The sequence below is a fragment of the Panthera tigris genome, chromosome A3 (assembly GCF_018350195.1).
Source record: "Panthera tigris isolate Pti1 chromosome A3, P.tigris_Pti1_mat1.1, whole genome shotgun sequence".
NCBI lineage: Eukaryota > Metazoa > Chordata > Mammalia > Carnivora > Felidae > Panthera > Panthera tigris.
Window position 1 is genome coordinate 104,793,908 of NC_056662.1, and position 24,888 is coordinate 104,818,795.

At 43.1% G+C, this 24,888-nt stretch overlaps 1 protein-coding gene across 11 annotated transcripts in view; it reads right to left on the bottom strand.

The window, feature by feature from the left end:
• Positions 1-5,342: 5,342 nt before the first annotated feature.
• Positions 5,343-24,888, bottom strand: part of EML4 (EMAP like 4) — a 160,582-nt gene continuing 141,036 nt past the window's right edge. For all 11 annotated transcript variants that reach the window (XM_042982096.1, XM_042982093.1, XM_042982095.1 and 8 more), the window contains 6 exons: positions 23,806-23,894; positions 22,377-22,474; positions 12,599-12,686; positions 11,994-12,092; positions 8,994-9,124; positions 5,343-8,128 (listed from right to left, as the gene is read on the bottom strand). In XM_042982096.1, coding sequence (XP_042838030.1) covers positions 7,655-8,128; positions 8,994-9,124; positions 11,994-12,092; positions 12,599-12,686; positions 22,377-22,474; positions 23,806-23,894 — 979 coding nt within the window. In that variant the 3' untranslated portion in view covers positions 5,343-7,654. The remainder of the gene's footprint in view (positions 8,129-8,993; positions 9,125-11,993; positions 12,093-12,598; positions 12,687-22,376; positions 22,475-23,805; positions 23,895-24,888) is intronic.

Consider the following 24,888-nt stretch of genomic DNA (forward strand, 5'->3'; position numbering starts at 1 on the left):
GGGTTTTCTGCTACACTTCGGAAGGAAGATGGAAGGAAGGGAGGAAGGAGGGAGGAAGACGGAGGGAACAAGGAAGCCTGGAGCCTGTGGTGTCGGGAGAGGGTGGATATTCAAGGAAGAACGAGGGCCGGTGTCGCTCACGCCGAGAGGTGCGGCCACGGGCTGGCTCTGTAGGGCGGCGTGCGTGTGACCGTGTCCTGGGAAGCCTCCCTGCCAGCCCTCCCGTGTTCACTAGCGTGTGTTCCTCGCGCTGTCGAATGGGGGGCATAGAACAGACCCTGACATGGAATCCGAGCAGGGAGGGGGCGCGATCCTCAGGTCACAGCCATACCCGAGGAGTCTCCCGTGCTCTTGTCCGTAGCTCCCACCAGTGCGAACGGCCACGTCTGTGGCTCCCTGCGTGCCCTCCCCGCCGAATCCCTGTGTTTAAATTTGATAACGTTTAATTTAAAAAGGTGATTAATGACTGTAATTTAATTTAAAAGAACTGTCTTCTATTTTAATGTGTGGGTTTCCCATAGAAACCACTTCAGCTTCGGCGGCCCTCCATGGCGGCTTTATTAAGGGAGCCATCTGCAGGCTTTCCTGGCTTTCCTGACAATCTGTCGTGCTGCTCCCCGCTTCCAGTGCAAACACTGTTCATTGTGTGGGAGGCTCCAGCCGGCCGTCGGGAGGGGACAGCCTTCCCTCCCTGTGCGTGTGGCACAGCTGGGCTCTTTCTCTCCTGTTCTGTGGATGCTGGGCCTTCACTGGGCAGGTAGGGGCAGGGCCCGAAGCTCGCCGGATGGGCCTCCCCCGTGCCTCGGATGCTGTGCGTGGGTCTGGCCCTCGCTGATGGCACCTAAACTTACCTAAGCCCACAGTGAAAAATGGCTTTCTCATCTCAGCTTTGTTTTCTCTGTCAGATTCCTCACTTGCCCAGAGGCAGGGCCGACCCGTGGTGCCACGAGAACCGGATTGGATCTTCCCGATGCTCCAGGGTCCTGTGAGGGCTGAGTCTTAACACAGTTCCTCCAGGAGGGAGGGGACTCTTGGCTCAGCCCCGAATTAATTCATCTTCTAAATGGAAATGTCAAAGCCTGGCAAACATTCCTGCTAATGATTCTGGTGAGGGGGTATTCACGGGCAGCAAACAGTAGGCCACGTGAAAATGGATTTTGCCCGGGAAGCCGGGCTCTGTCTCTCTCAAGGGAGAAACCTTGATAACCTAATCTCAATTCTGCACCGGTTTCTGGAGGGCCGCCTAAGGAGTGGAATTTTTTTTTCTTGTCATTTCATTAGTTCTGAATAAGGGAAGGTGATTCAGCTCCAGCCCCCGAGGGCAGGAAGCAGCAGCAGGGTCGCTTCAGGAGAGGGTTTCCGAGAAAGGGAGTTTCCAGATCCGAAGAAGCCGGTGAGAAACCAGGAGGGAGGGGTACCGAGTGGCCCAGCCAAGCGGGAGGACACCAGAGGGCCATCTTCCCTCCGTGCCTGTCATCCGAGGGGCGCACCGCCCGGTGGATGCTCAGGGCCCCCAGGTCGCCTCTTGCCCCCTCCCCCCCACTCCATGGCAGATGTCGTCTCCACCGTGCCTGAGATGGGCTAGGAATTCTCCCACAGACCCTGGGAGCCAAGCGCCCCTGACAAGCAGCCTGTCCCCTGGCAATTACTAACCAGTTGTCTGTAGTTTGGTCATTTCAAGAATGTTATGGACATGGAAATACAGTTGATAAGCTTTCAAGATTGGTTTTTTCACTATGAATAATGAATACTCTTAGGCTTCTAAATTTTCATGTATCAATGGTTCTTTTGTTTGTTAAGTAGTCAATTTAGAGGGAATGCATGTGTGTGGGGGGAGGGGCAGAGGGAGAGAATCCCAAGGAGGCTCCGCCCTTGCCAGTACCGAGTCTGAGACTCACAAACTGAGATGGTGACCTGAGCCGAAATCAAGAGTCAGGTGTTTAACCGCCTGAGCTACCCAGGTGCCCCAGCATCATTTTTTATTAAACATAAAAATTTCACCTTTTGGCTGTTGTTAGAGAATCTAAGCAATGGGTGGGTGGTTGCAGTAAATGACCAACCCAAGATTCCTTGGTGAAGGATACTCGTCACGTTTCAGATCATATACTGTTTATAGCATGCAGTTAAGTTTTCTAACTTGGGGGGAAGCCGACTTGGCTATATACGAATCCTAAACTATCCCACCTTTCTTGGTTACGTGCGCCGCGAGGGCAGGGCCGGGTCAGTCTGGCCATCGGGTTCCCTGCTGATCCCGGCACAGCTCCTTGCACGAGGCAGGTGGTGACCAACACCTGGTGCGTGGACGACTCCTTCGGATGTGGTGCCACACACACGTCCCAGGTAGCCCGCTGGCTACCACTTGGAAGGTGCTGGCGGCAGAGGACGTTTTTATCGCAGGGAGACGAGTCTGTAGAATCAAGAGGACCTGCCTTGTCCAGACACCCGACTCAGGTTAACCGAACTAGTGTTTGGCGGTTGACATGGTAAGAGAATGCCGGCTTCTGGTTTCCCTGCTCCCAACCAGGTTTCCAGGTCAGCCCAGCCCGGTGTTGGCTAACTGGGCATCACTGTGCGAGGCAGGCTCCGAGGACCTTTCCCGAGCGCTGTGGCCCGGTGGCTGTGTGAACATCCAGAAGGAAGCGGGAAGATCAGGTATGAAGGCTTGGCTTTTTACTGAAAGGTTATTTTTCCCACCTGGGACCATTTCTTCCGGTACCCTCTGTGTTTGCCGTTCCTGTTGTGAGATCTGGGGAAAGTAAACTCTGCCAGGAGTTGAAATCTGCCTCTGGAGCCGGTTTTGTGTCATCCCACTAAGATGTTTAGCCATCAGCACCGTGATTACGCATATTCATCTCTGTGTCGATGGGCGGCTCCCTAGGAAGATCTATTTTCAGGACCACATGCTTACATTGCTGAGGGACAGGAGGTGCAAGATCAAAGCCCCGTGGCCGAGCGGGGCCTGCCGTGGGATGGGGAATGGGGACAGAGTGGAGAATGCACTTGGCTAATGACAGAAGTTGCTACGCTCCTTTTTGGGTGTAATGGAAATTGCCCAAAGCTTGGAAAATGAGGGAGCAGCGTCGCCAAACAGGTTTAAACTGAACACTAGGGACTGAGGACGCATGTGCCTGACTCTGGCCAAAGAAGGCAGGAAGAGCAGGCAGTTGCCGGCTGCAGGTGCCACAGGATGGTGTAAGGGCCTGGAAGCTTCTCTGCCCTGCGCTCTGGTTATAGGGGCGGCGGGAGAGGGCACTTGTGCATGAGAAGGGTCCCTTCACCTTTGTGACTCTCTTCGCAGCCCTGTGCTGTCTTCTCCGGGTCTGATTGCTTCCTGTGGTTTTTCCTTCTGCTGCTCTGAAATGCTTGCTATTCGTTTAACCTAGTTCATCCTTTGTATTAACGGCGACTAAATGGTCACTCTGGAGGCCGGAGGACCTGGCTTCCAGCCTTGGCTCGGCCACCTGCTAGTAGTGTGACCTGACTTCTCTGTTCCTCAAGTTGCCTTGTGTGTAGAATGGAGAGAATGGAGTTTAGGATTGTTGGAAGAACTGAATGAGTTAACACACGGAAAGCACGTGTCATCTGAGGTGCCAGCTGTTACCGTGGAACAGCAATTAGGTATGTGGCGGGACCGGATTTTAGCCACGGAGCATTTGTTTTTTGTTTTTGCCCATTTCCTGTTTTCGTCCTTTGAGATACAGAAGTAGCACCAGTAAGTTTTTTCTGCCATATTTCAGGATTGGTTAAAAACAACCACCACAAAAACGTGTTCGGTTCAGTAAGCCACGGTCTCCCGAGGATGTCACCCAGGGATGCAGAAGTGAAACAAGCTGACGTTTCCAGAGACGGTGAGACTTTTTTCCGTTTGGGATTCTCTTTATTCTTTTGCCTTTATATCAGAGCATTAAGGGTTATCGTAGGGATTTAGTAACGCACGTAGAGTAGAAATTCAGGTTTTCTTTGGAATAGGTGAACCGGTTAGCACAGAAAGTGTAACATTATGTATGACCCCGTGAGGAGAGCAGGAGCTGCCTCTTTACAAAGAGTTACATCTGTGTTTTTGGGAAAAATGCCTGAGACCTTTCTGTGGTCCTCGAGGACTCCAGTCCTGGGCGTCCCAGGCCAAGGCGGCTGCTCCAGCAGGGACAGGCTTCCGTGCTGGCGACAGATGGGCAGCCTGCGGGCAGGGGCTTCCCCCACTCACTCCCGCAGCCAAGTCGGAGATGGACACAGGCTCCCTGTTTCCCTAGCCCCTTGGCCGATTCTCCAAAGATTTACCCTCCTTCTCTCCTCCTCCCTCCCTGTTCCTAAAGGATGTCTGTCTCCTAGTTTGAGTAGCAGAGGCGCAAGCTTTGAGGTTACAAAACATGAAGTCCTGGCCGGTATCGAAGTCTGGGAACACGGGCCACTTCCCAGTCTCCCAGCTCTTCTCCTCGCCCGCAAGGAACACTCCCGGCACGTGAGGGCCAGGGTGATGGGACCTCGCTGGGCCACACAGGTGCCCCGCCGGCAGCTCTCCTTGCCCCAAGTCCTACATGTCTGCTCTTCAGGCCTGTCAAGAACAGAAACATGTTCTTGAACTCTGTTTCGGTGCCAGCTCTAAGCTGGAAACCTAATTCCTTCTAGAAGTTAAACCAACACCTCAGTGTGCTCAAAATCGAATTCATCATTTCCCCCTTTGGGATCCCTTTATGTTATTGAGAGGAAAAAATCACATTGTTCAGTGAGTTTGCTCAGATGTGTCAGCCCTTCTGTCTCCGAATCGGTGAGGTAAGTAATCCCTTCCCCACGGTAGCCTCTCAGGGGTTCGTGTCTGTGGGCGGTTGCGAACACAAGATTCAGGGTCAGCGCGGATGAATGAGGGAACGATGAAAACCCCATCATCTCCGTGCCTTTAAAATGGAGGACCGTATGGAATGCTCCCGATCTGACTTTTCAGAGAGAAAAAGTCGTAGCAGCCGGCGTATGGTTGTGGCGTACAGAGGCTCTGGGTCCCTGCGCAACACAGGGGGGCCGGCGACAGCCGGGGCCGCGGCGCCCTCCGGAGCGCGAGGCCTTCACAAGGGCTGACGCGGGGCGGCAGCGACGGGAGTCCGTCCGGCAGGTAGCCAGGATCACCAGGGTTATCCGGTGTTAAACGTGAGAAAGCGTAGTCGTGAAATAAATGAAAATGAAGCTACTCGCCTGTTAAGTGGGAGCATAAATGAGAAGTAATTTCCTCTAACATAATGAGATGGGAGTTCGTCCCCACCAGGATGGTTGTGTCCACAAGCGGTGGTCAGCTGATGGCTGGACAGCGTGGAGACGAGCAGCACAAGCAAAGGAAGAGTCAAGACACAGGAAACATTTTGATTATTTTATTTCATAATCTTCAAAATCTTCTGCCATGAGACAGGAATGCATGATAGAAATGGCTCAACATCTTCACATGAAACACTTGGATTCATTTTCATTCACAAGTTTTCTAAAAACATCTACAATTTCATAATCCCACCCACCTGCAACCATTATCACAGATTTAATTGACCATTAAACAGTAGTTGCCAGCAAGAGAGCTGGAACGCTTCTGCGCGTTAGTAGTGTCTTTTGAAACTACCACCCAAGAGTATCACCGTCATAAATCTCATTGTACACAGCAACCGCAACGGTGACTGGTGTCCCAGGCACACTCCCTGCTGATCGGAGAGAGCTGTATCTCCCAGGTAAAGAAATGCTTTTTCTTCTAGAACTACTCGTTCATCTCAGTATTTTTCTTGCAGGGAAGGAGCACATGCTGATCTTGATGATTCAGTTACGCTAATAGGCAAGTATATATGCCTGGCATTTATTGATGCTCTCTGATAATTATGTACAGAACATACTGAAAAGTGGATTGCTTGGAATCTAGGTCTCTTCTTTTGAAGAGAACTCCTTTGAGGTTTTTTTTTTGAACTGTAAACAAAAGGAAAGAGATATACGTGGACATATACCTATACACATAGAGATATACACTGAGTATTTTCAATGTGGTGTATATCTTCTATAGATACACACAGAGTGTCTACACTCACCCCTTCACACATACCCACACCCTTACATACAGCATGTGAATATAAATGTTGTGAGTGTCCTTGGGAGTTCACTGGAGTTTGTATATTAATTACCAAATGGTGATGAAATACCTGATTTGTATTACTCCTGAGAAGATACTAGAAGGGAATGACAGTTCTGATGCACTTTGGAATGGCACAATCACGTAAACACTTGCATACTTATACTTAAGACTTCTGAACTCATTCAAAGTTTCTAAACATGGTCTAACAAAAAAAAAAAAAAAACAAAAAACAAAAGAACAATTCAGCAAGTTAAAAAATAAATCAAAACAGTATTTTATAATCAATGTATAAACAAATATATAGGAAATGCGTATTTGTCAGTAATTATTTTTATAGTAGGAAACATGTACTTAAGAAAAACATAGTTATCTGACAAAACTTAAAACAAAAACAAAACAAAACCCCCCTACTATCCAATGCATAACACACGCGTTGCCCATGACAGCAGAGGGCAGCCGCGTCAGAACTGCAAGGCCTTGCAGCAACTCTACCAGAGAAAAATGAGCATATGTAGCAAGTCTGTTAAGTATGCAATTTATAAAAAATGACTGTGACTGTTATATTTCTATAAAAAAGAATTTGTAATTTGCTGAGTGTCTTATCCCTCAATGTAATCTGTATAAAAGTTACAATAAAACCAATGAATTTCAAGCACCAATTCAAACTTACTGTATTTGTATTTCTCCTGTTATGAAAGAGACAAATTATGAGGAAGGCTAAGTTCAAATTAGCCAAGTAATTATTATAGTTTTATAGGCATGCGGTTTCTTCTTTCATTCATGTGGATGCCAAACATTACAAAATGTTTCGGCCAGTAAAGGAATCCTTGGAGGAACCCATTATTTCTGAGAATTAATGGTTTAATATACATTAAAAGCTCTTTAACAAACCACTGCTTTCTTAGTTTTCAGATACAACAGGTCTGCACACAAGAAATCAAGGGACTGTTCCTCATCACGACTTAGAAAGGCAGCATCTGGACGCCTACCGCTAGTGGAAGCAAAGGGCGCTAGGACTCAAGGCAACACCATCGCTTGTGGCGAGACTGAAGTTTTTAACTAAAAAATTTCCACTAGACAATTGGGGTGGGAGGATAGCTCAGTAAGAGAGCGTTTTTTTCTTCCTGATTTCTTTTTCTGCATCAGGGAAAAAAAAGTAGCACAGTCTGAGCCAGTAGATGAGTAACAGTGTTTGTGATGCCTCTGGTTGTTCCTGAAGAAGACTTGTTCAGATAACAAGGGGTTGATTTCAAATCCATACAACTGCTGTTTTTGTTTCCAGTATTTACATCACACCACTTACATACGTGGTCATTTCTGAGACATTAATGTTTCAGTCTCTCTCGCTATTAAGAGTTTGGTTAATTTTCAACACACACCAAACAACCGACATGGTCGGCTGCATTTGAGACTGAAGGTAAGACCACTGAAAACAGATCGTGTGGAAACGCAAATCGCAATCAATAGTGATCTGCGTCGCTTCCCAGCCTGTTATCTGAACTCTATCACAAGATCACATGCAGCTGAAGGAGGAGAGAGACTCGCGCTGAAGCCCTGGTGTTAAGACAGGGCTGGGGGGCCTTGCCGGTCCTCGGTAAGAACAGATTCACTCTGCTCCTTGCTTATCTCGCTGGATGGCTCCTCAAAAATGGGCTCACCGAGGTCCTCGCTGCCCCCTTCACTCTGTTCCTCGATGTGGTCTTCGCTGGGCTCCATGGTCTGTTCCAGGCTGTTCTCCAGAAGTGTGGGAGAATTGCTTATTCTACTTTCGTCTTCAGCTGCCTCATTTAAGGGCTGGGACGGAGGCGGTGTGGGAGTATCAGACTGCATGACACTTTCAATGGAAGAGATGGGGGCTTTGGTTAGAGTACCATCGGCTACGATCTCATTTTGAGGCAAAGGTAACTTTTCTACAAGTTTCCACTGAATGATGCTCATGTCTTTTCCACCAGTTGAAATCAGGTGACTGTCACTGTGTGTAAAACTGACATTGGTGACATGGCTGCTGTGGGCGCTGTACTTGTGACTGGGAGCCTGTGTGAAACAAATCAGACCAGAAAATTAGCCTCATTCCTTACATGCCTCCTTACAGCAATGAAAGTGACTAGGTAAGGGAAGTAATTCAGTTTCTGAAACAGTAATTCAGACCAAAGCCACAGTCATCAAATCTGGGGAACAGAACTAGCAGCAATTTCCTTTCAATACCTACTTATACGGGAGAAACAAAACAGAATAATTGGACACACATCCATACCGTCAGACCATATATTTTAAAAAATAACGAACAGTCTGTCTCTTCTGGATATCAGTTTGGTATACTTATACAGACATTAGCCATTATTCTGCTGAGATGGCTAAGGGAGAACTTACTAGGCGGGCAGGACTGTAGTTGATTTAGAAAATGGCCCCATTGGTCTTATGTATTTATTTTTAATATTTTTTTATTGGAGAGGGGCAGTGGGAGAGAGAAATATCTTAAGCAGGGTCCATGCTCAGCATGGAGCCCAACACAGGGCTCGATCCCATGACCCTGGGATTGTGACCTGAGCCAAAATCATGAGCTGGGATGTTCAACCGACTAAGCCACCCAGGCACCCTGATCCCGTAAGCTTTATAATGGTGATCATATGTGTAACAAAGTATGTTAGTAGGTTTAGGAGACATTAAACCTGTTAAAAAATTATTTAAAAAGCAGATGATAAACAATAAGAAAACACCAGCTTGACCTTAAAAGGAGCAGGGCCTGCCTGGACACTTACAAGGGGCACTGTTGTCCCTCTGTGCACCTCAGCAGCACGGGTAGTAATGAGTAACTCTGCACATATCTTCTCATCACTGACACAAAATTAGCCCCCAACAAAAGGCCCTACAACACTAGTTTTCATTATATTGATTTTACCTTTGCTTTGGAGCAGGGATATTGAAACAGATGGACTTTGCAGAAGTCGTCAGCAACGGCGATCACCTTCCTATTGTGGGATCGCACCAGTGCATTGATATCTGTCCCATCGGATCCTTCTGGCCAGACACCTTTGATACGGAAACACAGTGGTGGAGGAAAATTAGTCTAAAATATAACTGTGATACTACATAGGCTTATTTCATTTTAGAATCTTACTTTCATCTGTGTTCAAACTCGTAGCTGCTAACATTTTCCTTACAAATTTCTTAGTAGTGCAATACCTCTTTTAAAGGATGAAGTTTTACCCGAAATCTAATAATAAAATTAAACCAAAAATAGCCTCAAGATGGAAAATTTAAAGACACAAAAGTACTCACTAGTACCCAGCAGGTGGCACTCATTTGTTTTAGTTTAACTCACCTCTGCAAATAAGCTCTTCCTTTCTAAAGTTTCTAGTTGGAGGGGAAATTCTCAGTTAGTTGTGTGGTGAGGTACGGAAAGAAAGCCATAGCATTAGTTCTTCCAAGGAGACTCTGGGGAAACTGTGTAAAATGCACACACTCCTCTGCTGTTCCCTTCAGGTGGGCACTTGAAGAGAACCTCGAAGATTCTTAATAGAAATGCATAGGCCATCTACAAGTCTGCCATGCTGCCCCACAGAATTTTCCTGTAACTATGATTTATGTCCAGAGACACTACAAATTTAATTATTCTGAATCATTATGAGGCACTGGTGATCATGTCAATGTAGTTAGCACAAAACTCTATTAGACTAGATGGAACTTATGGAATGTATAAGGGCTGAGATGCTGGCCTCCTATGGTTCAGTGCTATTCTAAAGAACAAATAAGTTTTCGGTAAATTTGCTGAGTCAAAACACTTTTTTTATTTAAAAAAAAAGTTTTTTAATGTTTATTTTTGAGACAGAGACAGAGCATGAGCGGAGGAGGGGCAGAGAGGGAGACACAGAATCCGAAGCAGGCTCCAGGCTCCGAGCTGTCAGCACAGAGCCCGACGTGGGGCTCGAACTCACAAGCCGTGAGATCATGACCTGAGCCACCCAGGTGCCCCTAAAACACTTCTTAACTGACACCTCTTACTAAGTAAATGAGTATTGTTTCATTAAAATAACAAGGTACGGGGGCGCCTGAGTGCCTCAGTCAGTTAAGTGACCGACTTCAGCTCAGGTCATGATCTCGCGGCTCGTGAGTTCGAGTCCTGCGTCGGGCTCTGTGCTGATGGCTCAGAGCCTGGAGCCTGCTTCAGATTCTGTGACTCTGTCTCTTCCCCTGCCCCACTTGTGCTCTGTCTCTCTCGAAAATAAATAACCATTAAAAAAAATTTTTTTTAAATAACTAGGTAAATTACCAGCCATTGGCTACTGCTTCAGTTTCACCCAGAGTAATGAAACTGTATGTGGACTAGTCTGGATTATTTTTTAAATTTCTTGCTAGTCTAGGCATTCTCCTCCATCTCTATAGCAGTTGTGTTTACTTTTTTGAGAGAGAGCACGCAAGTGGAGGGACCAGGGGGGTGGGGGTGGGGGGAGAGAATCCCAAGCAGGCTCCATGCCCAGCTCGGAGACTGACATGGGGCTTGATCTCATGACCCTGGGATCATGACCTGAGCTGAAATTGAGAGGCGGATGCTTAACCAACTGAGCCACCTGGGTGTCCCTGCACTCCAAATTTTATCTTTAAATAATATCTACTAAAAATGCCTTTATACTTCAAATGCATTCATATGCAAAAGAGTAAGAACTGCTGACAAGGATGTGGGGAAACAGAACCCTCGTACATCACTGGTGGGAATGTAAATGGTGCAGCCGCTTCAGGAAAACAGTCTGGCATTCTCCAAAAGGTTAAACACAAGGTTACCATTTGACCCTCGAATCCCACTCCTAGATATATACTCCAGGGAAACGAAGACATGCCGATACGAAAGCTTGCACATGCTTGTTTGCAGCAGCATTATTTATAACAGCTGAAAAGCAGAAACAACTCAAGAGTCCATCAACTGATAAATGGACAAGCAAAATGTGGCATATGCATGCAACGGGATATTGTTCAGCCATAAAACGAAGTGCTCATACAGGTTACAATGTGGATGAAACCTGAAAACAGTCTATAGCAAAGAAACCTGTTTCAATGCGTCACACGTTGTGTGACTGCATTTATACGAATTACTGAATAGGCAGAGGTCATTAGAGAAAAAGCAGATGAGTGGCTGCTGGGGGCAGAGGAAGGGGGAGAGGTGGGGAGTGACTGCCAATGGGTAGAGGGTTTCTTTTTTGGGGTGAGGAAAATGTTCTACAAGCAGACAGTGCTGATGGCCACACAACTCTGAATATCCTAAAACCACTGTACTGTATACTTTAAATACACGAATTATGGGGCGCCTGGGTGGCGCAGTCGGTTAAGCGTCCGACTTCAGCCAGGTCACGATCTCGCGGTCCGTGAGTTCGAGCCCCGCGTCAGGCTCTGGGCTGATGGCTCGGAGCCTGGAGCCTGTTTCCGATTCTGTGTCTCCCTCTCTCTCTGCCCCTCCCCCGTTCATGCTCTGTCTCTCTCTGTCCCAAAAATAAAATAAAAAACGTTGAAAAAAAAAATAAAAAAAAAAATAAAAAATAAATACACGAATTATGTAGTATGTGAATCATAGCTCAATAAAGCTATTTTAAAAATTTACAAATTTAAAAAATTCAGTTTTTACTTGGAGGAAAAACATGGGAAGACAATCTCTGCTATTATTGTAAATTTTTTTTCCTTTTAATTGTCTTTCATATTTATTGAGGACCAAAAGTCTGCTGGACTCTGCAGAGAACACACTTCACAATGGTTCAATCCTAATACACTTAATTTCTCTGAGTCTGGCATCAGTAGCGACAACACTGAAAAACATACGCAGACTACTTTTCACTTAGCAATTTAACCAAGTAAGTATTATACATAAAAACCCCACAAACTACCTTTTCCTCATCAGGTGTCATGTTCTTACCAAAGACTTGAAAGCCTAGGACGCAGGTATATGTCGTCCAATCGATGTCCTTACAATCTGATCGATTCCTGATTAGTTTGCAGCCACTTGGAATGTCCCCTTTAAATTTAGAAACAGGAAGTATAATCATAGTGCCTGTGTACAAATGTATTTGAAAGTGCATCTTGATTCAAACTAGCCACGTTTACTTGTATTTATAATCCACACACTGAAAAACATTAAGACACATTTAAAAAGGAAAAGAAAGTGCTCACTTTACCGTTCATAGAACCACAAACTTGTTCCCCACTGAAATTGTTCTTGCTTCTTTAAGAAGCGTAAATGCCTATCCATTATACTCTTTCCTGTCTCCAGGAAAAGTTGTTAAATACAAAACTGTATGAGAGCAGCAATCTCCCTGAGTAATTTCTTAAGACTACATATCTACATATTTAAATTAATTCATTACTTTCTGGGAGAAGTGAACCACATTTGAGAGTCTCATTCCTTAGCTCAGAGTAACATGTGCTTTGTCAAATCAGAGAGGCCAGCACGCACTCTCTGCACAGCCTGTTCATCTGTGCCCGACAGACCCATCTCAGCCATATCTAGTCGTTCATACTTACAGTACAATATCTCATAGTCTCCTGAGTTAGACATTATATATTTATTGTCTGGGGACCAGTCAAGGTGTGTGATATAGCTGGAATGTCCCTAGAGAAAAACAGAGCGACAATTAGGAAAGCATTCAGTGTTTTGAATAAGTCGTTTAATAGTTAGCCAATACTTTCTCTGCGTAGCCATTCATCTGGAATTCCTCAAGTACAGAGAGGAGTATCACAGCCTCTAGAACTGAACAGGGCTCACAACAGGTCTTTAGTTCTTTCTCACCATCTCTCACTGGCAACTGAAGAGGCAGGTATTTAAGAGTCTCATGCTCTACCGACTGAGCTAGCCAGGCGCCCCAAGAGGCAGGTATTTAAAGATGCCAGTGATACATGAAGAGTTGTGGCGGAACTCTGGAAGACAGAGATCTCACCACAGTGGAAACATGTGGAAACACTTGGAACTTGGGAATATGCTGTTGGCCTTTCCACGCAGATAGCAGCCACAAGCACCGACTACTTGTGTCAGACTTCCAAGAATGAGGAGTCTCTTAAACTTGTGCCTTAAAGGATACTTCACAGATAACCATATCCTCAGGCCTTATTTCAAGTCACCGGTGTCCCCTTTAGAGGGACTTCATTTATGAGAATGAAGTAATGGTTCCAGGAGCTGCTGCTTAGTATCCACAGTACACCCCAGAGGCTGGGGAATATGGCACACGTATATGGGCGTATGGAGGGTTCCTAGAAAAACTCTCAAAGAGTATTTCTGGGGAAAACTCACCCAACATGTACTCCTTCAGAACAAGTGGATCCAATCTAATTAACTCCTTAAGCAGTGATTTTTTTTTTTTAATTTATTCATTCTGAGAAAGTGAGCTTGGGGAGAGGGGCAGAGAGAGGAGAGAAAAGATCCCAAGCAAGCTCTGTACTGTGCTGTCAGCACAGAGTGTGATGTGGGGCTCGAACCCCTGAACCATGAGATCATGACCTGAGCCAGAATCAAGAGTCAGATGCTTAACTGACCGAGCCACCCAGGTGCCCCAAGACCGTGATCTTTTTCTGCTCTGGTTTTACTAACACTGTGGGAATTAAGACAAAAAAACTACTAAATGCTGTATTTTGTTGGCTTCCTATGTAAGCATCTGATGATTTCTAAGATAAATCACACACAGGTCTTAACGGTTTACCAAAGTCAATGGAGACTCAAAAGCACTTTTATCTCCTACCATCTATGGTAAAACATATTTAATTTCTATTGTACTTTTTGAATTACTAGCTTTCTGCACCCATGATTTTATTTTTTAAGTTAAAAAATCCAAAATAACTTAGGCACAGCTTTTAATGTTTCACACAAAACATTCTAATTACTCCATTACCCTTCTGAAGTCTAACGACACCTGCCTGGAGCTAAGATCTCCTTCACAGTGCTGTATGGCAAATATACATATTTATACATTTAAATGAATTTAAATTATGGGAATTTGAGAACTGTGAAGCTCCTGAACTCACCAGAGACGAGGAGGTATACTGGAAAACAGGTTTGGAATCACTTGCTAGGCACAACGGAGATCTACCAACTTAACAAGAAATCAATTTTCAGAGCCCGAAAGACCCATGTGGTTACTGGATATTTTCTGAATATGGCAGAAGGATGGGGTTCACACAAATCCTCTTCCTGGCGCACACGAGTCTGATGGCGCTGGGCTCTGGTGTCAGGAGAAGCCATGCTTCTTAGATAAGAAAACTACATGAAGGACCGATCTCACTAGATTACCCAGGCAAAGTGCAGTCCCCCAAGAAGCATTCACATTAACGTAGAAGTGTTTAAAAATATAATCTGGATCTCTGTGAAAATGCTTTAGTAACATTATTTAGAAGAGCATCAAAAGCTTATATGTAGGGGAGCCTGGGTGGCTCAGTTGGGTGAGGGTCCAGCTTCGACTCAGGTCATGATCTCACAATCTGTGGGTTCAAGCTCCATGTCAGGTTTTGTGATGGCAGTGCAGAGCCTGCTTCAGATTCTCAGTCTCCCTCTCTCTCTGCCCCCCCCCCCACTTGCGCTCGCACGCTCTAACATAAAAAAAAAAAAGCATTGTATGTATACATAATATTCAAGTAGCTCCATCTGTACTGGACATAGAACATATTTAGAAGGTCAGTATAAAGTCTTCTCAAAAAGGACTCCTGAGTAGCAAAAGTACCCAAATAAAGGAAAGACCCTGGGGAAGTTATCAATTCATACCAGAAAAACAAAGTGAGTATTTTCTCCCTCATATGGATTCCAATAAATAAGCAAAGAAAAGATTAAATGCAACTGTTTGGCATCTGTAATGTTACCTTCCCATACACCACCTCAGAGTGTCCTTGCTTCACCCAACTCATAGGCCATGGAAGGTACAGGCACAGCTTGGGGGAGGGTAGCTTCAAATACCACCCCAAGGGCGCACACACAGTAGGGAGCAAATCTAGTATACTTGTGGGGTGCCTGGGAGGCTCAGCTGGTTCAGCGTCTGACTCTGCACTGGAGTCTGCATGGAGCCTGCTTAGGAAGATCCCTCCTCCCCTACTCGCTCTCAAAAAAATAATTTTTTTTTTTCTTTTACTATACTTCTTTGAAAAGAAACAGTGAAGTATTTTCTAAGCCGGAATTTTCATTACTGCTATTAAATAATCACAGTAATAATCACAAGTGATGGAACCCAAGACGACTACTCTGAAAAAAATCAGAGATATTTTAGCTACATCTTTGTCAACTAGAAGACCATCTACATCAGTGGCTTGCAACCCTGGCTATATATTAAAAATTATATGGGGAGTTTTTTAAAAAAGTTCCAAGGCCTAGAGTTAGGGATCTCACCTTTTCCTTGTAAGTAGGTACCAGACATGACTCCCCCTTACCATCTAGAGCAGTGCTAACGGAACTTGCTGTAGTAATGAAAATGTGTGGACATACACGGTCCAGTGCAGCAGCAACTAGCCACCTGTGGCTTCTGAGTACTTGAAATATGGCTAGTGCTCCCAGGGAACTGAATTGTATTTAATTTCATGAATGGAAAGTTGTAGTTAGTAGCTGTGATACTGGATAATGCAGAGAACAGTCCATTCTTACCCTACTGATATGAAATATTTCTTATCATCTAGTAAATTTCGATATAAACAGATACCTGTTTCTGAACTTTCTTTTCTGTTCCATTAGTCTGCCTATCTCCAGTCAACTGGGAATAGTTTTGTGGTATGTGGAAAATTTCAGATGAACTTTAAAAACATTTTATCATAAATAACATGTTGAAAATTTAAATAAGGGGGTGCCTGAGTGGCTCAGTTAAGTGTCTGGCTCTTGATTTGGGCTCAGGTCAAGATCTCACAGTTCAGGAGTTTGAGCCCCATGTCAGGCTCTGCACTAAGAGTGTGGAACCTGCTTGGGATTCTCCCCCTCCCCCTCTCTCTGACCTTCCCCAGCTTGTGCTTTCTCTCAAAATAAACAAACTTAAAAAAATATTTAGGACTGCATCAAATTTAGACAATAATTTGTAGAGAACAGCTATTTTTTCAAATCTTTTGATCCAGAAACATGTTATAACTATTTTTTCAGCCATGTTTCCTGTGCTTTACTTGCTAGGTTTATTCTCAAAGCATCTACAGTTCTGGTTGCTATTGCAAACAGGATTTTTCCCCCATCAAAGTTCTGATGTGCTTTTGCTGGTTTGAGGGAAAATTATTATTACTCTTTTAGTTTTATTTATTTAATTAGTCTCTACACCCCATATAGGGATTGAACTCAAAGACGCCGAGATCAATAGTTGCATGTTCTTCTGACTGAGTCAGCCAGGAGCCCTGAGAGAAAGTTATTCTTTATAGAATAGGTTGCTAGCTCCTATACAATCCAATTCTGCCACCCTTTTGTTAAGAGCCCACCTAAAACACTGGATTTCCCAATTTCTTTTGCAGCTAGAGGTGGTGCAGAAATCACTGAGTGGGGCTTCTAGGGAAACTTTAAGAGAACTGATTTAGGAGGAGCAGTGTCTTTTCCCCTTGCTCTGATCCTCTCCTCCTGGAACTAGATCTGATGACTGGAGAATGACAGAATACAAAGAAAGGAAGATCCTATGTCCCTGATGACTTTTGTTTAAATGATAACACATCCCTCATTTTTTTACTGCAATATATCCTGTTACACGAACACTGAATCCTAATCCCATACTGGATTAGTTTCTTGGAGATTTTTTTTTTTAATGTTTATTTATTTAGAGAGGGAGAGAGTATGAGTGGGGGAGGGGCAGAGAGAGGGGAGGGGTGACAGACAGAAATCCAAGCAGGGTCCGCGCTGTCAGCATAGAGCACGATGTGTGGCTTGATCTCACGAACCATGAGATCATGACCTGAGCCGAAATCAACAGGACACTTAACCAACTGAGCCACCCAGGTGCCCCGTTTTCTTGGAGATTTCTAAGCAGACTGTTAAAGGCTCTTTTATGCTTCTCTTTTTGATGTATATTTTCAATTACCAAAATCCTGGCAAAAAGGACCTTACTTTTACCAGCATTTCTTTCCTATCAGGACAGACTTTGTAATAGTACACCACTGCACCTTCAATATATTACATTTTCTACGCTAAGGTCTCAGAATGTGTTAAATCCTTTTACCAAGAATTGGAGTCAAAGACAACGCCAGTGTGCTGGCACTCAGGGGCAGAATAAAAGCATCTTAATCCTTGGGGCCTGGGTGGCTCAGTCGGTTAAGTGCCCGACTTTGGCTCAGGTCATGATCTTGCGATTCATGATTTCGAGCGCCATGTCAGGCTCTCTGCTGTCAATGCAGAGCCTGCTTCACATCCTCTGTCTCCCTCACTCTACTCCTTCTCCAGCCTCTCTCTCTCAAATAGAAATAAGCATAAATAAGATTTAGAAAATTTTCAAAAAAAGAAAAAAAGGGCATCATAAAAAAAGCATCCCACTGCAAACAGAGTAGAAACTTTAGGTTGGTCAGAACACTTAAACTCTTTCAAGGAAAATACACAATTAACCACAATTAGAAAACTATTTTTGAACTTTCATAGATTCATATTAAATGCTGAAAGACACCCTTATGTAACACCCGGGGTTGTCTCATCTAGTTACTGAGAACAATGCTGCTGCTGATGGCACCCAACACTGAGCAGAGAACATTCTATGCACAGGGCATACACGTTCAACTCTCAATCTTCCAGGAGCCTGCAGGAGGACGCCCACTTAGCAGATGAGCAAGTCCAGGAGGCAAAGAGAGGTTACATAACTTTTCTGAAGTCACTATTATAAAAAAGAATTGGTGGAGCCAGAGTTTAAGCCCAGGTCAGAGATGTCTGGACCAAATGAAACACAGCATTTAAATCATGCTTATCTTTTACTCATTTCTCTAACAGTGAAGATGAGCAGAAAGTAATTTAAAAGTAGCATTTCAGAAAAAGAATTTATAAGTAAGGACTTTTTCAGTACATTTTCAAAATAGCACAGGAAAAGCTGAGGTAAAGAAACATTGTATGGAAAGCAACAAAACTATAAAACCTCACAATCCTCAAAGGTATTTCAGATAACCAACCAGCAGTCTTCAAATTCTTCTAAGCTATAAAATCAAGAGAAGCCCCATATACAAAGCAAAGAAAATCAGATCCATACTAGCCCGGCCCAGCCCCACCCCCAAACCCTGGGGCTTTGCAGAAGTTAAAAAGAGCTTCTGAATCCAAAGCCTTTTTATAAACTTTTCCATAGCAGCAGTTATAAAATCAAACTGCTTATACAGTGAATATATGATATAACCATGAACCCCTGAATCCCACAGGTTAGTCAGACCACTTTTTCTAGTCTGTATTAAACACTAAGAAGATGGATGCTTTCATGGGAAGTAAAGAAAGACAAAAGGTCATTCTAAATTATACGATCTGAGTGAGAGGCACAAAATGCCACAGATCTGGTCAAGTAGGCCCAGGGTGTGTGCTAGAGGGGATGTGGAGAACCCAAGGGCAGCAGGAAGATGGTGCTCTCCCAGGGGCAAACGCGGGAAGTGAGATGGCAGACAGGCCACAGAAGAGAAAATGAAAGGCTGCCACACAGAAACAGTATGGAGGGATGACTCCATTCCTTTTTTTTTTTTTTAATGTTTATTTTTTAAAGAGCGGGGAAGAGAGCAAGTGTGGGGAAGAGGCAGAGAGAGAGGGGGACAGAGGATCCGAAGTGGGCCCTACGTGGACAGCAGAGAGCCCGGTGTGGGGCTTGAACCGTGAGATCAAGACCTGAGCCGAAGTGGGACGCTTAACTGACTGAACCATCCCGGCGCCCCAGGATGACTCCATTCTATGTCTCTTCCTCTCTATTCCTCAGCCAGCCCAGAGAGGTCAGGCTCATGGAGAGAAGATCATTTCTTGGAAGATCACTAGGGTTCCTTCAAAGAGAAGTTCCAGGACCACATGTGTAGAAACAAACTTGAGGTGTTTGAGGGGGAATATCTGCTACATAACAGCATGTAAATTTCAATGAAATGGAAGAATAAATTTTGTGTGTTTATGGAAACTACAGTGGGAATTAAACTTTAGAACTGACATCAAATAAGGCAGAAAAGAGCAAAGAAACAAGAGCCCTAATAGGTCCAAGGCCAGCAAGTCTAGAGTACAACCTGACCGCACGTATGAATCTGTCCACAGCAAGTGTTATGCAGGTGGCGGCGGCAGGGTGGTCAGCACGTAAACAGAGCCGCAGAGGCAAATGTGGACAGTACCACCTAAGGTCTAGGGTAGAGGGACCTGAACCAGGACCACTTCCAGGGGAAGCTACTGACCTACTGGGGATCGAGGTGCCAGGCTTGCTCACTTCCTCATGATACTCTGGTTACACATGCAATTTTTGTCTTAAGGGAAGTACTGGCTGGAGGATGTGCATGTCCTGTTCCCTTGGCATTTATAGATCTTATTTTAAATGAATAAACTAGCATTCTGATTACGAGTTGGTTTCCTGAGGCCTAGGAAAGCTGGTTGGCCAGAGGAAACTAGGATTCAGTCCCTTATCAGTTATAGCTCTTGTAAATTGGTATTTTACACAGGAGAACCTGTGTGATATAAGCCCATGTCTCTAAAAGGGTCTTGTTTTGTTTTTTTAGCTTATTACAGTGAGCAAGGCCTTGGCCTGTCACAACCTTGTCAAGCAAGCCACCGATGAGGGACTCACACATCATCAGTTAGCTGCCTTTTACTGAGACATGCTCCTTGGTGTTCTTGGTACCAGTCATCTTCTCATCTGACATTTCCACAAAAAGTGATGCCATCAAGAGGGACAGGCTCCAACTGCTTAATTCATTAGAGAGACATTCTCTAAAAATTCTAAATAAATAGGCTTCTGCAGCTATGCTGGTTACTTAAAATATTGACTAGTAATAGGAAAATATTGGAATTGAAATAGAAAACAGCATTTGTATCTGCAACCGTGAATAGTTCCTAACCTTCACAACAATCCTATATAGTAGGAACTATTAAAATGTCCAATTTTAAGATAATAAAATCAAGATTTAAAGAAGTTAACTAACTGGCCTAAAGTCAAATCTATTACCGGCAAAACCAGCATTAGCTCGGTTCTGTCTGTCTTCTACCCTAACAGACACCAGATAAAAGCGGTCAACATGAAACTGTAACACCAGCTGGTGGAAGCAGACAGCAAGGAGAAGTGACAGCTGGAAGCAAAGTACAAAACACAAGATAATTAGAAAAGCAGAGTAGCCGAGCCTCTCATTACAGGCTCAAACAGCACTCTCAACTTTAACAGTTCCGAAGGAGATCTCAAAATAATATTTTCAAATGCTTTCAAGATAAAAGCTGCTTAACTGGAGAAGGCTAAGTCTCATGCAATTGAGACATTTCTCAACACTCTCAAGGTCATTCTCAGGACAATGAGACAAATACTGAAAAACCTGAGGCATTATCATTACAGTGGAAAGTCTGCTGTACTAAGAGAAGAGGGTTCCGGCCCCAAGTTTGCCATCATGTCAAGATGCAACCAAGGCCAAGTCCTTTATCTTTTCTGAAACTCAGTCTCTTTATCAGTAAAATGAGGGCTGAGCCAAGTGTGTGCTACAAGGCTCCCTGGAAAATTTTATGATTCCACCATTAAATTATAATTGATATACTCTGTTTACTAAGACATGGACTTTTTTAAAAGGTTGAGGTAAAAAATAATTAAAAACTTGGTGCCTGGTGGGGTAAACCTCAGTAACCGAAAATTCCTTTCAGCGGAGCATTTCACTTACTCATGTGGTGCAAAGAGGCATTACTGTACTATTCCACATCATGAAGATAATAAATCAATTAAAAGAGATTTCAATAGATTACTGGGTAATGATTCATAATTGTTGTCAAGGCAAAAAAAATAATTTTGGATAAATTCTAAAACTTTGAGGTTGCTTGTAGACTGTTTATAGGCTGGTTTTAGGTGCACATACACAAAATAAATAAACAAGTCTCTTCTCTGACTAGTAAATGGGTTTTGCTCATGTACATGCTTCTAAAAACAAATTCTTTTATTTCTCTCCCTAAAACTATTTTGGATCTGTGCTGCCACTAATCACTAATTCATCAGTTTTCAGCCCTAATTTCCTAACACACATACCATGCTACCTCATTTTCTATAAAAATAATAGTTACCACATACTGAGTAACCTATTATTTGCCAAGCACTATTTGAAATACTTCATACGTATTAACTTATTTGAATCCAGTGAAGTAGAAAACTGCTATTATCCTCATTTTTATAGATGAGAAAATTGAAACAGAAGGTTTAAGTAACTTGCCCAAGGTCACACTAGCTTGTAAGTGGTGAAATAAGAATTCAAATTCAGGTAGTCTGATCCCAAATATGTGCCCTTGACACTATAGTATACTACCTACCTTTCTTATCCTGCCCTCAGCTCAAATGTATACTTTTTGAAGAAACAAAAATCTTATATTCCTGGTGTCCAGAACATTTCTTAAATTAGCAGAACACTGTCATAAGGTAAGTACTCAGTATGTCCACAGGATTAAATCGAATCTTTACCTTACAATGATAACCTACTCAATCAGGACAACAAATTGAAGGAAATATGCTTCTGTTAACTCTCTTAATAAATTACTTTTAGTGGTAAAAGAGGTGACACAGGAAACTGCAGGGTGTTGGGGGTGGGCAAGAATGTGGGACACCAGGATTAAAAGTGAGATTGCCCTTTCATTTCTGACTTACTCCATTTTCAAGAAGTGTTATTATTCTAAGGGTTTCCTATGGACACAGCTGTGGTTTAAGAAATTGCCTTAAATTGAAAGAAGTATTAAACTCCCATCAAAAGGAGAAACTTTTTTTTTTTTTTTTGAGATGGGGGGCGGGGAGGGCTGGGAGAGAGAGAGAGAGAGAGAGAGAGAGAGAGAGAGAGAGAGAAATTGAACATGTGAGCAAAGGAGGGGGCAGAAGGAGAGGGGGAGAATCTTAAGCATGTTCCATGCTCAGCACAGAGCCCAACACGGAGCTCGATCTCATTACTGAGATCATGACCTGAGATGAAATCAAGAGCTGGATGCTTAACCGACTGAGCCACCCAGGAACCCCAAAAGAAGAAGTATTTCTAAAGCACACAGGGAACTGCAGTATTTTGCTGTCAAGTAATCTTCATTTTCACAGAGTGAGATTAAAGTTTAAAGCAGTGAAAGATAGAAAATAATGGAAACATCAATGTAAACATTTAACTTTTTAACAGAAGTAAAATTTTCCAGCAATTTTCCAGCTTAATTTATTTTACTTCAACCACTTACAGTGCACTTTCCATATCTGCTATATTTTCTTCCATTTTCTGAGACTACATAGAGGTAAATAAAGTTGTCATGAGATCCTACAGCCAGGAGGGTGCCATCTAGAATGAGACAGGAAAAAGTGTTAACTAGAGAAATGTACTGATGGATTCATTTGCTGCTACTTTATTGGACCTGTATTAAATGCTATTTTACAAATGTTGCTAAATCTCATGAATTTAACTGGTATTTGGTATTTGATGAATAAATCCTTCCATCACTAAGCGCACTTGAACAACAGTCATTTTTTCAGAGAACTCACAGGCCTTGGACCCTAGCCTCATCTTCTTCTAGGTAGCTACAATATGGCCCCAGGAAAGTTAACCTGTTCTTATGGGTCTAGGTACCCAGTACTCACAAGCCGAGGGTACAATTGCTCATTTCAGTGGAGCATACATAACTTCTCTAACTATAGTCTCTTGGGAATGGACTATATTCTCTTCCTTCATGGTCTCTTCTATTGTTCTTACCACTTTACAGATGGTCAATAAAGTCTAACTGACCTTTGGATTTTTAACTACTACACTTGCAGTAATTTGTTAGTAGAGACTAAAAAACCAAACAGAATACCTTTTCTGCCTTAAGATAACTTGCCAGGCTTATAGCTTGAAGCAAATACTTTTCCTTCCACGTTCAACTCAGAGAACAGTATTCTGTGGTTCCTTTGAAACAACTTAGAAGCAATCAAAAAAATCCTTTGGATCCCACACTGATCCAACAACTACTGGAATAGATTTTCAAATATAAGCAAAAGTCACTCACACTAACTCCAGGGAAGAATATGAATCAAAACCATATTAATAATGGGGAAAAGGAATTGGAATACTGTGAGAACATAATTAACATTTTGAATAAGGTGTAAAGAATTATTCAAATAAGGCTAAACGAATTTATCAAATTCTTATAATGAGCTGAGTATTTTATCTAAGTAACAAAACCAATCATTACTATGTAGCCAGTAATAATGTAACTAGATTTTAAAGAACCTGAATAGGTTCTATCACAGTGTATTTTGAACATTACTATAATTTTTATTTTCTTACATATAAAAAAAGGTTGCTAAATAGATGTAACAGTCAGTCTAATACCTATCCAAAATTCTAAGTATGTGTGTAATTCCCCTAAAATGGGATTTGACTGTACTATATTCTGCTTTCAATTGCAAAAGCAGTTGTAACAGTTTGTTCTAAATTTGCTTGATGATTTATAATGTTGTTTAACTTTAGAAGTTCTTTTGCAGTCTCCTGCAGAATTTAATCTGATACTGGGGGAAACATATTCAATACTTAACAAGTCTAGAGAGTAGGAAAAAAAATAGTTTTATTGGAAGTGAAAAAATGCACTTTCAGAGAAATGCTGTGAATGCCAGGATGGGGGGGGTCAATCTGCCTACCTACTGAGTAGCGCATCACAGAGAGCTGTTCATTCCCATCTGTGTGGATAGAAACTAGATCTCTGGTTTCTGCATCCAGAACAAACCACCTATTAAGAAGTAAAAATCAAAATTTTCTTCAGATGTCAGCACTTAAAGAAAAAAAATTGCTTTTTTCCCTTTTAAAAAACTTTAACGAATTTTAACAATGCCCTGAAGTATAACATGATGACATGTGTCCTTCTAATGAAGGATGAACTCATTTGCAGAGTGTTGCTAAATACAATATAAATATGTGGGCCTAGGCATGTTCTCATTTCTATTTAGGTATTCATTGAATGCCAACTGTGTCTCTTTGCTAGGCACCATCTAAACACAAAGTTAAGATGACAGGATTAATTTTTTTCAAGATTATACTCGAGATGGGGAATAAGAAAAGAGCCAACTGAAACAAAGAACAATTAAGTGCCAATCTCAGTGATGGTGACCATATACAACAGAGGAACTCATAGAATGGAAGTGAATGATAGAGGACACAGAAAAACCTTTAGGAAGGATGTAGGACTGGTTGAGCTGAATGCTGCGGGAAAGAGGTACAGGCAGTTCAAGCAGGAAGAGTGACAGCTGCACAGCTATGGAGATGGGAAGGAGCACAGACAGTATGAAGGTGGGAGGGGAAGGCAGAGGGTCATTCATTTGGTGTGATTTCAAATGAATCACCAGGGGGCGCTCTGCCCTTCCAATACCTCCATACATGCACACAGCTCAATTCTTTCAAAAATAGTTTTTCATTCACATTTACAGAAAAAGTCAAAATGTAAAAGCTTTTCGGAGGTTAAATAATGACTTAAATTCCACTATATAATAAATGACTTATCAAACCTTTTTATAAGAGCACTTGAAGGAGGGGGATGTGTTTCAGAAAAGCATGGCAAGATACGAGGTATAAAGCAAAGACTGGGAACTAAGGACAGACAACTAGAGGCTGGGTAAGTGAGAGGAGGGCAGGGTACAGACAGCACACACAGCTAGTTGGAGGAATTTAGAGTTGGGCATTGCCTGGCTCATATCAGTCACTAAATACACACATGGAGAATGAATAAA